The sequence below is a fragment of the Schistocerca americana genome, chromosome 9, assembly GCF_021461395.2.
Source record: "Schistocerca americana isolate TAMUIC-IGC-003095 chromosome 9, iqSchAmer2.1, whole genome shotgun sequence".
Lineage (NCBI taxonomy): Eukaryota > Metazoa > Arthropoda > Insecta > Orthoptera > Acrididae > Schistocerca > Schistocerca americana.
Genome location: NC_060127.1, coordinates 61,483,268 through 61,498,555, shown reverse-complemented (window position 1 = coordinate 61,498,555; position 15,288 = coordinate 61,483,268). Strand labels below are relative to the sequence as shown.

General features: G+C 42.5%; 1 protein-coding gene across 1 annotated transcript in view; it reads left to right on the top strand.

Moving 5' to 3' along the window:
- Nucleotides 1-5,616: 5,616 nt before the first annotated feature.
- LOC124550636 (1,5-anhydro-D-fructose reductase-like) overlaps nt 5,617-15,288 on the top strand; it is a 39,584-nt gene continuing 29,912 nt past the window's right edge. Inside the window, exon 1 of the mRNA XM_047125359.1 lies at nt 5,617-5,691. Within this exon, the coding sequence (XP_046981315.1) occupies nt 5,617-5,691 (75 nt within the window). The remainder of the gene's footprint in view (nt 5,692-15,288) is intronic.

Genomic DNA, 15,288 nt, shown 5'->3' with positions numbered 1-15,288 from the left:
CCCGCAGACGGCCACGGAGTGCCTTGCTCGGGACCTTACCGCAACCACTGGAACAGTTGTTTCCAGACACACAGTCTACAGAGGACTGAACAGACATGCTTTATTCTTCTGGAGCACTGCAAGGTGCATTCCACTGACCCCTGGTCACAGGAGAGCCTGTAAAGCCTGATGTCAGGAACACAGTACATGGTCATTGGAACAGCGGTCCTAGGTTATGTTCACGGACGAGTCCAGGTATAGTCTGAACAGTGATTCTCGCCGGGTTTTCATCTGGCGTGAACCAGGAAGCAGATACCAACCCCTTAATGTCCTTGAAAGGGACCTGTATGGGGGTCGTGGTTTGATAGTGTGGGGTGGTATTATGATTGGTGCACGTACACCGCTGCATTGACTTCTGCCCGACTGTTTGGGATCCTGACTAAAAAAAATTCAAGTAATTTACAATTCAATGGTGCGCTGTCTGTATTCTGGCATACTTTTAACTCTTCTAATTCATCAGTAAGAGAATCGTTCATGGATGCTAAAAAAATCTACATGCCAATAGTATTATTGTTGGTGCACGTACAACCCTGCATGTCTTAGAGGAACTGTAACAGGTCAGGTGCATCGGGACGTCATTTTGCACCAGAATGTCTGCCTTTTCAGGGGTGCAGTGGGTCCCACCTTCCTCCTGATGGATGATAACGCACGGCCCCACCGAGTTGCTATCGTGGAGGAGCACCTTGAAACAGAAGATATCAGATGAATGGAGTGGCCTGTTCGTTCTCTAGATCTATACCCCATCAAGCACGTCTGGAATTCTCTCGGTCGACGTCTGTACACCCCTACGACACCTCAGGAGCTCCGACAGGCACTGGTGCAAGAATGGGAGGCTATACCCCAGCAGCTGCTCGACTACCTGATCCAGAGTATGCCAACCCATTGTGCAGCCTGTGTACTTGTGCATGGTGATCATATCCCATATTGATGTCGGAGTACATGCGCAGGAAACAGATCTGTGACGTGTGTGTTCCCTATGTGCCTATGCTGTTAGCGCCAGTTTTGTGTAGTGCCACGTTGTGTGGCACCACTTTCTGCAATTATCCTTAATTTATGAACATGAGTGTATATAAAACGAAAAAAGTAATTTCTGACACTTGTTTTCTGACTGTCTGTCCGACCGTCCGACCCCCGAATGTATCAAGTTGATATTTATGTCACATACTGAGGCCTACGGTCCAAAACTGAAGCCTTTTAAGTCAATACAATCGAAACATACCGCCATTTATGTCACACATTTTCATATCCATTCATTTTCGTATTCACTCATAAATCTTATAGGGTACTTCTCATTGGCTAGAATCATGACGTTTGCCAGGAAGAAAGCTGAAGTAAAAGGGGAAAAGCTCACAGGAAAAAAGGTTTTTCTCATTTATTATCCGACTTTCTCTGTGTGTTCTTCGGTTAACATACATTTTTCTCAGGAAGAGGTAGACGTATAAAGACGAAATTTGTCACATACTAAGGCCTATTATCCCTCGGTGGTGTATAAACGTTAAGATTCTAAGTCAATGTAATCAAAAGATACGGTCATTTATGTCACATACTTCGACAATAGCAAATTTACTCGTCAAAATCTATAGGGTGCTCCCTGCTGATCAAAAATAATGAAATTCGGCAGGCAACAAGGTTCCACAGTCCAAGTAAAGGAAAAAGAAATCAGAAAATTGCTTATTGTTAATGAAACCGAACGAAAAAATTTTGTTTTGTCATTTGTTATCCTACATAAAACTTAAAATTGAAGTATTTCCGGGACCGATATCCTGCCAGTATCAATGTCGATGATAAAAATCGTCGAGGTTTTCGACTCTCGGTATGGATGAACTGTCTGTATACGTAGTTAAGTATGTACTGAACACTCAGTGTGTGTGACCTATTCTTTTTAATGCTAGTGCGCGTTGGGAAGATATGCATTGTGTCAGACTGTGTTGTAAAAAATAACTGCAGTCTGAAGGCCGCCAAAAACATATTTGTAGAAATGAAGCAATTATACATGCTTTGATAAAAAATTAAGGGAAGTTTTCAGTTTTGTAGGATGTATTAGACCATTTCCGGCGATTTTTTTTCAATTCACGTTTGAAAGTGGCTGTGAGGAATTAGCCACAGTAGATACTTAATCTCTTGTTAGCTGTCAAACAGCGTAGATGTGTTTTGGTACTATCGGTGACGAAGCAGATAATTTGTATTAAATTTTGCTGCAGGAGGATCCATACCATACCTAGTACCAAAGTCACGCTGAACAGTTATTACTGACCCGCAGTACGCAAAACGTAGAACAAAAAACTGTTTTTGTTTTCCGGATAGCATTTTTACTAGAACTGAAGTGGGCGCACACTGCTGCCATCTAGCGGGGACCATGTAAAACTCGAGAGTTCGCTCTTTCCAACAGTATGTTATTCACGTACATATCTCAAATAACATAATAGTTACGATTTTTTTAAAAAAATCGGGCGGTTCTTTTTGATACAGCCGTTATTTTGATCACAACCTATTTACTTTTCTATTGAACTTTTAACAAGAAACGCCAAAAAATGTGTTTTCTACTCACAGTTTCGACAGTCTTATTTTTGATATCGGGCAACCGCAGCCAAAATTCCACATGCTGAATACAGTTTTTCACACTCGCTGTTAAAATACTTCCTTGCCGCGCCATAACTTTTTAAAAAACTGTCACTTGAAGATGCATCCCTGCTGATGCGAAAAAGGATGTGAATTTTTATTAAAAGTTTTTTAACAGCCAGTGCGGAAGATTTTTAACAGCTTTCAGTCAGTCTTTTCTTTAAAACACTCGCAATACAAAAGAGGGTGGCGGGGGTACTTTGTGCCCACTTTTTGAAAATATTGTAATCTAGGCAGTTTCTTTATATTTTAAAATTAAAAAGAAATATTTTTAATGAATCTTTCGGCCAGATGTGTTTAGACTTTTTAGTTAAATTTAACCTACAAGTTTAAGTTTTGGTAGTTTTCACATTTTGCGGTGAAGATCGTATTCAATATTTCCTGGTTCAGGGCCTTAGTTACACATTAGAATTCCTTTAAATTTATGTTTTGGGGGGGGGGGGGGGGGGGAAATCAATCTACAATAAAAAATGAATTTTTGAAGTTTTTTAAGATAATCATAAAGTCGGTGATACACGTTATTGTTAGGGCATTCTTATTGCAGAGAGCGTGGTAAAGGGTATTTCAGACTCTGGATCCGGAATACACATTTTTAAAAATTATTTCAGGCTGGGCAGAAGGTACCCTCCCTTCCCCCACCCTTGGTAATGCTCGTTATGAAAAATGCTTTGGTGTTTCTAGACTTGTTCGTCACAAGCGCAGCGGCAACCTTTCCCTTGTTTGCTCTATTTTCGATCTATTGCCTGGCCTTACTGACAAGGGAACCTTCCATCGCACCCCCCTCAGATTACTTATAAGTTGGCACAGTGGATAGGCCTTGAAAAACTGAACACAGATCAATCGAGAAAACAGGAAGAAGTTGTGTGGAACTATGAGAAAAATAAAATATATAAGCTGAGTAGTCCATGAGCGAGATAGGCAACATCAAGGACAATGTGAGCTCAGGAGCACCGTGGTCCCGTTTTTATCATGAACAGCTACGCAACGAGAGGTCCTTGGTTCAAGTCTTCCCTCGATTGAAAGGTTTAATTTTTTATTTGCAGACCATTATTATCTGACGTGTTTTCCTGTGAAGGAATCGGTTGACCTGTGACCTTGCGATCAAATGTTTTCGCTTCCCATTGGAGAGGCACGTCCTTCCGTCTACTAATCGCATGGTTTTGCGGTGCGGTCGCAAAACACAGACACTAAAGTTATCACAGTGAACAGAGACGTCAATGAACGAACGGACAGATCATAACTCTGCGAAATTAAAGAAAGTAAACTTTTCACTCGAGGGAAGACTTGAACCAAGGACCACGGCTCTCCTGAGCTCATACTGTCCTAGATGTTCCCTATCTTGCGCATGGACTACTCAGTTTGTATATTTTGCTTATTTTTTTCATAGTTCCACACAACTTCTTCCTGTTTTCTCGATTGATATGTGTTCAGTTTTTCAAGGCCTATCCACTGTGCCAACTTATAACTAAATCTGAGGAGGTTGCGGTGGGGAGGTTCCCTTGTGAACAACTCTTCACTAAAGATTAGCTCCACGTCCGGTTTTCGTAATTTGAAGTCATTCTAAATCAAAACGTACCCTTGAGACGCCAAAAAAAAAAACACGCTATACGGTACAAATTATCAGTTGTGCCCTATGGAGAGATGATCAGTTTAGCCAACTCCCGGGAACGGAGACTGAACTCTCATTGGGACAGCGCAGTCTTTGGTATATTTACCCCACATCTAAAATTGTCATTATATTTGCGTAATATTTATTTACTTAGATCCAATTTTTTTTAAAAAAGAAGAAAAAGAAGTACACAAATTTCTACATAAATTGTGCTAAAATTATTATTGCGCCTGCGAAATCTCCATCGCACTGAAGCATCGAACTGTTGTCTTAAGTAGTTCGTCAGCACCAGGTCCACCTTTCGATGAACTCGTAATTTTTTCCAGTTCTTTTTGCAATGAATTTAACGTCTTTAACAACTAAAGCTTATCGACAGCAACTGATCGTACTTCTCCGTTTTCTTTTGGCGATTCCTACATTCGTTTCATTTAACAAACCACAAGACTGGGAAACTTCTAAATATTTCCACTAATTCTCAAACGAAAAGCCCGTTCAGCTGTTTTCGAACCCATTCCTACTCCACAACACAGCAAATTGCGCAAAATAAACACTTTAGAGGGCGAGCCAGAGGTGACCAAGATATGCGATATTAGTCAGAGACTATGAAATCCAAGGACTTTGCACAATAAAATCTAATTTCAGTTGTTGTTGTTGTGGTCTTCAGTCCAGAGACTGGTTTGATGCAGCTCTCCATGCTACTCTATCCTGTGCGTAGATCCGTCAAATTGCACAACCTTCAATATTATCTACAGACGGCCAGTAATGTTGCACAATATGAAATACTACGCAATATTATTGACAGTTAGGATTCACAGGGACAAATATTTTCAGTTTTACTCAGATAAACGTTTTAGTCGGGGCTAGCATCTTAACTGGCCATTGTGCGGTCACTGCTGATTTGTTTTAGACCCCTACTGCTGGAGACAGCATCTGGACTGAAATTAATATTCTTTGAGCTTCCAGGATTGGGATGTCTATAAATTAGACGGACGGTACAATACATCATTCAGTAATCGTCCCCCGATGCGCCGACCACCACAATATGTGTTTCGTACTGTTTTGCCTAGTTGTGCAAGCTCCTAATGTGCAAGATGTGCGTTTCCTGGTAGACCTACCACGGTTGTATCACGTGAATGTTCACATTTATCAACTGGCGTCTCAGTTACCTCAGTACAGATTTTACTTCACTGTTATCTAATCTCATGCCTCGTATAATAATGATAACAGCAATAGACTACAGATTCCGGTGCTGCGACAGATATAAATAGTGGGTCCGAAGTACAGACAAGACAGCCCAAGTGCATTCTCCTTTAGTCACTGGCCTAGCACGAACTCAAGGCAAGGAAGCCATGGACGGCAAACTGCAGTACATCACCTTCTACAATGGTCAGAAGATGCCCATTGTAGGCCTGGGTACTTGGCAGGTATGTTAATCTACAGTGTCACGCACACAGGGTAGCAAAGTGTCCGAGGGGTATTCTAGGGGATTACGGGAATCAACGGTTAAAAAGAATTATCCCGTATCGAACAAATACGGGACGCCAAAAACAGTATTTAGTATTTTTCCGATACTTTCTCTCTTCCGTGTGTCGAAATTATATCAATGTTAGGCCCATATATCCGAACTCAACATAGTGAAATATGAATTTTTCTTACAATACTTTTGTCACACTAAAGATGCAATACATCACGTTACTTATTTGTTATTGGATCATACATTTGACTTATTTAACTGTAGCCTAATTTAATTAATTCAGTCTATCTATTCCTGGAAAACATGCTCTAAGAAGAAGCAAGAAAAACGACGCAACACGATTTATACGAATGGGGCGGAAATCAATAGACGTGATTTACATGTACACATAAAACAAATGATTATAATTTCAGGAAAAAATTGGATGGTTTATACAACAGAAAGGGCTTCACAAATTGAGCAAGTCGATAACGCACTAGTTATGGAAGCCGTTATCCGGCTTGGTATTGATTGATGGAGTTTTTGCATGTCATCCTGAGCGATATCGTGCCAAATTCTGTCCAACTGGTACGTCAGATTGTCAGATCCAAACTGGTTGCAGGACACTGCCCATAATGCTCAAAACGATGTCACCTGGGCAGAGACACAGCGACCTAGCTGACCAAGGTACGGTTTGGCAAGCGAGAACACAAGCAGTAGAAACTCTTGCCGTGTGGGGACGTGCGTTATCTTGCTGAAATGTAAGTGCAGGATGGACTGCCACAAAGGGTAACAGAACGGCGCGTAGAGCATCGTCGACGTAACGCTGTGGTGTCAAGCAAAACGGAGTAGCTGCTTACACAAGGGCCAGATGTGGACGAACGCATTATTGACTTGCTCAATTTGTAGAACACTTTTTCTTGAATAGATCATGCAGTTTTTTTGAAGTTTTAACCTTTTGTTTGTCTGTACATGTAAATCACGTCTATCGGTTTTGTCCGGTTCAGATAATTCCTTTATAGTGCGTCGTTGTTTTTGTCATACAGTGTACGCCGAAAATCTGATACATTGCTTCATTTATACAAGTGAATGCTGCGGACCCGAATGGATGCCAACCACATGCAGACCAAAGACGTCAGTCATCGACCGTCTACGCTTGAATGTCTAGCGAATACGATTAACATCGAATAATAATGTCTAATTTACCTCCGAAGCGGGTTAAGTGACTACATAGTTGTTTGAAAGATGGGTAAATTAATACTGTGTTTTAGACAACATTGATTAGCATTAACTTTTCTATTCATTTCATTGCGTATGTCCTTCCATTAATAAAATAACAGCCGATCGGTGTAAAAGTTTGGAGATGTAATTGACGTCTGCTATTGGGGTGTTACAGAAGTTAGTAAGCCTACACACACATGCTGACCATCACACATTCCCTCTGAACGTGTAGGTGTCTCTCTAAACAGTGTGTTTTATGTTTGGGATCACAGTTACTATGAAACTCATCAAAAAATCCTTTTTCTACATGAGACTATCTCCTACTTGAAATAAAAAATTATCTACGTCCGAAGAGGCCTCTAAATCCCAGCGGTGCTGACTAACAGTCCTGTCTTCCTCAACCGATAGGCATCGCTGGATGTGGATATGGAGGGGTTTATTGCCAGCACAGCATTTCTTGACTGTTGTCGGTACACTGTGGCAAGGCCGTTGACGTTTGAAATAAAGTTATTTTTTTCATTTCGTCGCTTATTAGTTAATTTCATTCGCTTGTGAAATATCAAGCCGTCTGGTAGCAAGAATAACAACAAACGTTTTTTGCAGCTTCATGCAGAAAAGACATAATACTGGAAAGAGCTTATATTCTTGTTAAATGTTTCCCCAATTATTTACTTTTGCCATCTGGGTTTAGGGTTCTTTGACCCATTGCTTAGTATTTCGTTAAGAAAATATAAAAAAAAGTGTTCTTTCTTTCTCCAAATAATGTTCCGCCAGCTACTGTCAGTAAAATCAACAGAAAAAGTAAATATAAAAATGCGTAGAATTTAGTTAAAAAGTCTTTAAAGTGGCACTTTTATGTGATTTAACAAACCGACCCATATAATTTTCTAAGGTTTTATTCGGGGCGTGACTTGCTTGTAGCAAATAACAAGATATAAAGATATTATTTAAAAAGAAAAACAATATCACGCAGGAAACTGGCCTATTTCAAAGTCTCCCCAATTTCCTCCTCCAACAAAATATGCAGACCACAAGACGACCCCAATGTGAACAAATGTGCACTGCTCCAGGTGTAAATAAGTATTCTATAAAACATTGTATGTGAGAAAACTAAATACATTAGATTTCAAAAATTTCCACCTCATGTAAGGTGTACCTAGGTATCGTTTCCTATTGTTGAGCAAAGCTGATGGTTAGACGGCCCTGTGTTGCACAAGTTAACAGTGCCGTGATTTATAACTTTAAGCTTCATGAAATGCAAAATTTCAAATAAAGAAAATGAATCTGATTAAATGCCAGAGGAAAGAAACTGTGTGCTGAACGGAAACTATAACTCTGTACTGAAGAACATAATGAGAGGTCCGTGGTATGAAATGCAATGTAGAACTGAAATAACCATGAAAAATCAATTACTATACAACCTGCCAGCAAATAACTCTTTGGAATGACCAATACTGTTCACTGAAAATAAGGCCGACGCGTGACAATCTTCACTACATACAGTTTGCTCAGGAAGGCTAGGTGAGATCTGCCCTGGAATAAAAGTGACTTACTTCTTGCTCAGCAGGCTGTGTTTGTGTCTGGAGTACTGACGTTCTAGAAAGGAAATACAAATCCGCAGACGCATCAGCTAAAGATAAATAATCTTCTCAAAATTTTTTTGCTTCAAAGAAACAATCTGTCACTCCGCGTGGTGTAGGTGCAATGCACACAGGACACAATATTTAAAGCTTTACTATGAAAATTGAGAGGTGGATTTACTTTAAAGAAAATCGTTTTTGAGAAATCAAACTGATTATTGACAAAAAGACTGCACAGCATAAGAAGACTCTAACAATTACACATCATTACAAAGATAGCACAAACATCTGAATCAGTTGAGTTAATTGTAACATAATGAAAAACAAAGGCATGGAATTAACATTGATCATGAAACTTATTAGTTGTCTTCAGTTAATGGTTTTGAAAAACAAACCTTTCATTCTTGCGCCTGTCTTCATTACCTTTAAAATTCCTTCAAAGTCTTCCAAGTCGATACAAAAAACGAGACCGTTTTTTAACTGCGTTTTCATCTTCGTGATAAGGTGCTCCAGATATTTGCTCCCAAGCCGGCCGTTGTGGGCGAGCAGTTCTAGGCGCAACAGTCCGGAACCGCTCTGTTGCTACGGTCGGAGGTTCGAATCCTGCCTCGGGCATGGATGTGTGTGATGTCCTTAGGTTAGTTAGGTTGAAGTAGTTCTAAGTTCTAGGGGACTGATGACCTCAGATGTTAAGTCCCATAGTGCTTAGAGCCATTTGAACCATTTGAAAGAAATATTTCACTGAAGTATCAGCATCAACATTCTTCCAGGTAAAATTCTAAGCCCGAAACTGAAAGTGTACGGGAGGGGAAGGCTCAAGTTTTTCCTACAATTATTAGTATTTGCTGCCACTCAGTTATGAGGTTACAGTGATGGATTTTAATAGGAAACTGATCATCCAAAATAATACTGAAATGATTAAATTCAGATATAGAAGACCGACAGCTCCAGGAGCTAACAGAACAATCTTTTATTTTACTACACAAGAATAATTTCGCTATATCTACACTATGTGATCTAAAGTATCCAGACAGCCCCAGAAACATACGTTTTTAATATTAGGTGCACTGTGCTGACACCTACTGCCAGGTACCCCATATCAGCGACCTCAGTAGTCATTAGACATAGTGAGTGAGCAGAATGGGGCGCTCCGCGGAACTCAAGGACTTCGAACGTGGTCAGGTGACTGGGTGTCACTTGTGTCATACGTCTGTACGCGTGATATCCACACTCCTAAACATCCCTAGGTCCATTGTTTCCGATGTGATAGTGAGGTGGAAACGTGAAGGGACACGTACAGTACAAAAGCGTACAGGCTGACCTCGTCTGTTGACTGACAGAGAGCGCCGGCAGTTGAGGAGGGTCGTAATGTGTAATAGGCAGACATACATCCAGACCATCACACAGGAATTCCAAACTGCATCAGGATCGAAACCTCCTGGCAGTTAAAACTGTGTGCCGGACCGAGACTCGAATTCGGGACCTTTGTTTTTCGCGGGCAAGTGCTCTACCGATTGGGCTACCCAAGCACGAGTCACGCCCCGTCCTCACAGCTTCACTTCTGCCAGAAGCTGTGAGGACGGGGCGTGAGTCGTGCTTGGGTAGCTCACTCGGTAGAGCACTTGCCCGCGAAAGTCAAAGGTCCCGAGTTCGAGTCTCGGTCCGGCACACAGTTATAATCTGCCAGGAAGTTTCATATCAGCGCACATTCCGCTGCAGAGTGAAAATTTCATTCTGGATGCATCAGGATCCACTGCAAGTACTAAGACAGATAGGTGGGAGATGAGAAAACTAGGATTTCATGGTTGAGCGGCTGCTCATAAGCCGCACATCATGCCGGTAAATGCCAAACGACGCCTCGCTTGGTGTAAGGAGCGTAAACATTGGACGATTGACCAGTGGAAAAATGTTGTGCGGAGTGACGAATCACGGTACACAAAGTGGCGATCGGATGGCAGGGTGTGGGTATGGCGAATGCCCGGTGAACGTCATCTGCCAGCGTGTGTAGTGCCAATAGTAAAATTCGGAGGCGGTGGTTTTATGGTGTCGTCGTGTTTTCCATGGAGGGGCTTTGCATCCCTTGTTGTTTTGCGTGGCGCTATCACAGCACATGCCTACATAGATGTTTTAAGCACCATCTTGCTTCCTGTTGTTGAAGAACAACTCGGGGATGGCGATTGCATCTTTCAACACGATCGAGAACCTGTTCATAATGCCCGGCTTGTGGCGGAGTGGTTACTCGATAATAACATCGCTGTAATAGACTGGCCTGCACAGAGTGCTGACTTGAATCATATAGAACACATTTGGGATGTTTTGGAACGCCGAGTTCGTGCCAGGCCTCACCGACCGACGTGGACACCTCTCCTCAGTGCAGCAGTCCGTGAAGAATGGACTGCCATTCCCAAGAAACCTTCCAGCTCCTTATTGAACGTATGCCTGCGAGAGTGTAAGCTGTAGTGAAGCGTTAAGTGTAGGCCAGCACCAGACTGAATTCCGGTATTACCGATGGAAGGCGCCACCAACTTTTCAGCCAGGTGTCCGGATACTTTTGATCACATGGTGTATTTTCTGTTGTAAAGATTGTGTTACAGAATTCATAACTTGTATGCAGGGTCCCCAAAAACAGTCTGGAAAGCGTTTCGCAGGGGGTTATGCTGAGAAAAAATTGTTAATAAAAAAATTCGATACGTTGCACCGTTTCCGAACTAATTAGCCTAGAAGTTAGCCAATCAGGCGTGCGAATTCAATCGATTTTACATTTTTGTACAGCTTTCTTGTTTGATTTTAGGCGAGGCCGTTTCTGACGGGCTGCTTGAATTTGCTAACATTACTGTCTGACAGTCTAACTTCGGTGCTAATTAACTCTGAAACGGCTAGAAGTATGAAGTTTTTTCTTAACAATTTTTTCTCATCACACAACACATGCAATACCTTCACAGCCTTTTCAGACCGTCTCTGACCACCCCGTATAGCACTGAAATAATCAGGCAAAAACAATAAAGAGACCTGGGTTCGAATCCCGACCTTGACACAAATTTCCATTTGCCGCTTCAGACTGCATATACAGAGTGTTTCCGCAAGAGCGTTTAAAAATTTAATATGGTGTAGGAGAAGCTCCACTGAAAAATTCGGGGTAGGGAACCTGCAGAAGTCAGCTTAAGGAGATAATAGGAATAAAATCACATTACTGTGTATTTTTTTGTTTTCGTTAGTTAACTGCTAATACCATCATTGACCATTTGTACGGTATCTTACAAAACGTGCTGAAACTGACGACTGTCAGCCTCAATGTAAGCATGACATCGACTAACAAGATTCTGACGCACCCTGAAAAATATCCCTGGCGTGTTTCGAATCACATCACAGACAGCTACATTTCTGGCAACTAATTACATCTCGGTATCCACTGGGATACACAAGTGAGACCGCTGCCGCGCAGCTCCTCTGAGCTCGCATGGTCATTGCCGCTCCCTTCATTTAAAAAATGACGGTATATTGGACGTGAATGGTGGGGAGTGGCTACAGGGCAATGCTCAACGTTACCATGTTATAAATAGCATATATTGCCAAAGGACGGACCGATAAGTGGTGCGAAACCGGTCGCAGATTTAATAAAAATCATTGATACAGCCAGTGCGGAATTTTCTTTGAGGCAATAAACATTCCTGTATTGACCGACCACGTGTGGCAGGCATGCAACACCATAGCACAAACGAACATTCGGCACCTGTACATCACGAAGCATCTATGTTTGCATGCTTTCTTTCAACATTCTGGAGTTAGCACCGGTTATTAATGTACCAGCGTTTCACGTTTGCAATGCCCTCTCTCGTGCTTATAATAACCTGTGACGATGCAATGTTACTTACTTAAATATGTTATCTAGACAAATGTATTTCCGAAATTCCATTTGTCTACGTTCATTATTTTTTGGTATTGCTATTTTTTCTGCCAATGTATATATTAATTATATCATACGTTTCACGAATTTTATATTTAAATGACCTAAGTATTCGAAAAAGAAACGAAAAAATTAGTTACCGAAGCGAGACTCGCTCCAGCGATTACCAGTCTCGTGCGCAAACGCTTTTTCCCACATTGCTCGACGTAAATGCTCGCTGAACATCATCCTTTGTTAAAAAAAAATTTGAACTGGTGACAATCGACCCAGGGTCCCGGATAGGGCGGCGAGACCGCTTAAAATCGACCTTATTTTACTGCATTAAAGGTGGTTCAAATGGCTCTGAGTACTATGGGACTTAACATCTGTAGTCATCAGTCCCCTAGAACTTAGAACTACTTAAACTTAACTAACCTAAGGACATCACACACATCCATACCCGAGGCAGGATTCGAACCCGCGACCGTAGCGGCCACGCGCATTAAATGTGGTTGGAAAAGTTAAAAGACGATTCCCTCGAGAATTTCTGAGAGTTGCATCTACCCGATTTTGCTGATCGATATGTAAGTTCTAAACTTCATGTACCATGAACATACAAAGTTACAGTGTTGCGATTGGCCTTGTACGAGGGCTATCCACAAAGTACATTACGTTTTGCAATTAAAAATAAATAAAGTATTGGATTCTTTTTTTATTATATACAGATAAAAGCCACACTTAAATACTACTTTCCTACATAGTTGCCATTTAAATTAAGGCACTTAGCGATGGACGAGCTTGGAAATTCCTTCGTCGTAAAATTCGGTCGCCTGTGCCTTCAACCACGTGGTTACCTCTTCTTGAAGCTGTGCGTCGTCATCAAAACGCTGCATAGCCAACCACTTCTTCATTGCTGGGAATAGGTGGAAGTCGCTCGGTGCCAGATCGAGACTGTACGGCGGATGAGGAAACAACTCTCACTTAAAAGATTCGAGAACTTCATCAGTGGCATTTGCCGTGTGGGCCCGGGCGTTGTCGTGAATCAGCAAGATCTTTGAACCCAACTTTCCCCTGCGCTTGTTTTGTATTGCTCTTCTGAGGTTGTGCAGAGTTTGGCAATACCTTTGAGAGTTTATTTTGGTGCCTCTTTCCAGGAAATCCACAAAAATCACACCTTTTCTGTCCCAAAAGACAGTCGCCAAGTGGTTGAAGGCGCAGGCGGCCGAATTTTACGACGAAGGCATTTCCAAGCTCGTCCATCGCTACGATATGTGCCTTAATTTAAATGGAAACTATGTAGGAAAGTAGTATTTAAGTGTGGCTTTCATCTGTATATAATAAAAAAATTCCAATACTTTATTTATTTATAATTCCAAAGCGTAATATACTTTGTGGATAGCCCTCGTAGTTTCCTTCAAAGAGACTATCTTGCGGCATGGAAACAATTACATGTTGCAGGAGGCCTTGCAGGGGCAGCAAAAATGACTTTCAATCAGTCAATATATCTGTCTATCGCTTGAGCCTTGTCCCGCAGCTACGCAGGGTCAGCCATCGTTAACCGGATTTGGCATGTTAATGGTAAAGTGGTGGCCGGATGCCCTTCCTGCCGCCACCCCGTACCCCCCGGGACGGAATTAGTGTACCCCAGCTGTCTGCGTCGAGTGTAATCCATGGAATAGTGGGAAAGTGATCAGATGTCTGCAAGACGTGTAACTGAGGCGAAACAGGGGGAACCATCCCGGTATTCACCTAGCGGGATGTGGAAAATCGCCTAAAATCCACATCCAGGCTGGCCAGCACATCGGCCCTCGTCGTTAATCCGCCAGGCGGATTCGATCCGGAGCCAGCGCACCTACCCGAGTCCAGGAAGCAACGCATTAGTGCTCTCGGCTACCCTGGCGGGTAAACAAAAATAATTTTCAATATTTCATATAAATATTGACTGAATTTAAAAATAGAAAATGCTGTCATAATCCACTGACTACGTGGCACAAGTTATGTAAAAGACTGAAGACTATCAGTCATTTATTATAAAGCCGGCCAGTGTGGCCGAGCGGTTCTAGGCGCTTCAGTCTGGAACCGCGCGACCGCTATTCTAAGAAACATGTTCTTACTGACTACTACCCTTCCCAACAAAATAATAAAAGGAAAAAAAGTTTATCGCTTACTACATTTTCGTTGTTCATGGAATAAAACTTCACCACCGGGAAAGACGTTTCAATTTGTTACTTCTTCGTTACCAAATCTTGTTGCGACGGATTCTGCAGACACTAGCAACATATGCCACCGAAAATACCCGCAAAATTATTTCTTTCTCCGCCACACGTACAGCCGTGACAAAAGTCGTGGGACGCACTTATACAGATGGCAGCAGTATCGCGTACACATGATACACTCCTGGAAATGGAAAAAAGAACACATTGACACCGGTGTGTCAGACCCACCATACTTGCTCCGGACACTGCGAGAGGGCTGTACAAGCAATGATCACACGCACGGCACAGCGGACACACCAGGAACCGCGGTGTTGGCCGTCGAATGGCGCTAGCTGCGCAGCATTTGTGCACCGCCGCCGTCAGTGTCAGCCAGTTTGCCGTGGCATACGGAGCTCCATCGCAGTCTTTAACACTGGTAGCATGCCGCGACAGCGTGGACGTGAACCGTATGTGCAGTTGACGGACTTTGAGCGAGGGCGTATAGTGGGCATGCGGGAGGCCGGGTGGACGTACCGCCGAATTGCTCAACACGTGGGGCGTGAGGTCTCCACAGTACATCGATGTTGTCGCCAGTGGTCGGCGGAAGGTGCACGTGCCCGTCGACCTGGGACCGGACCGCAGCGACGCACGGATGCACGCCAAGACCGTAGGATCCTACGCAGTGCCGT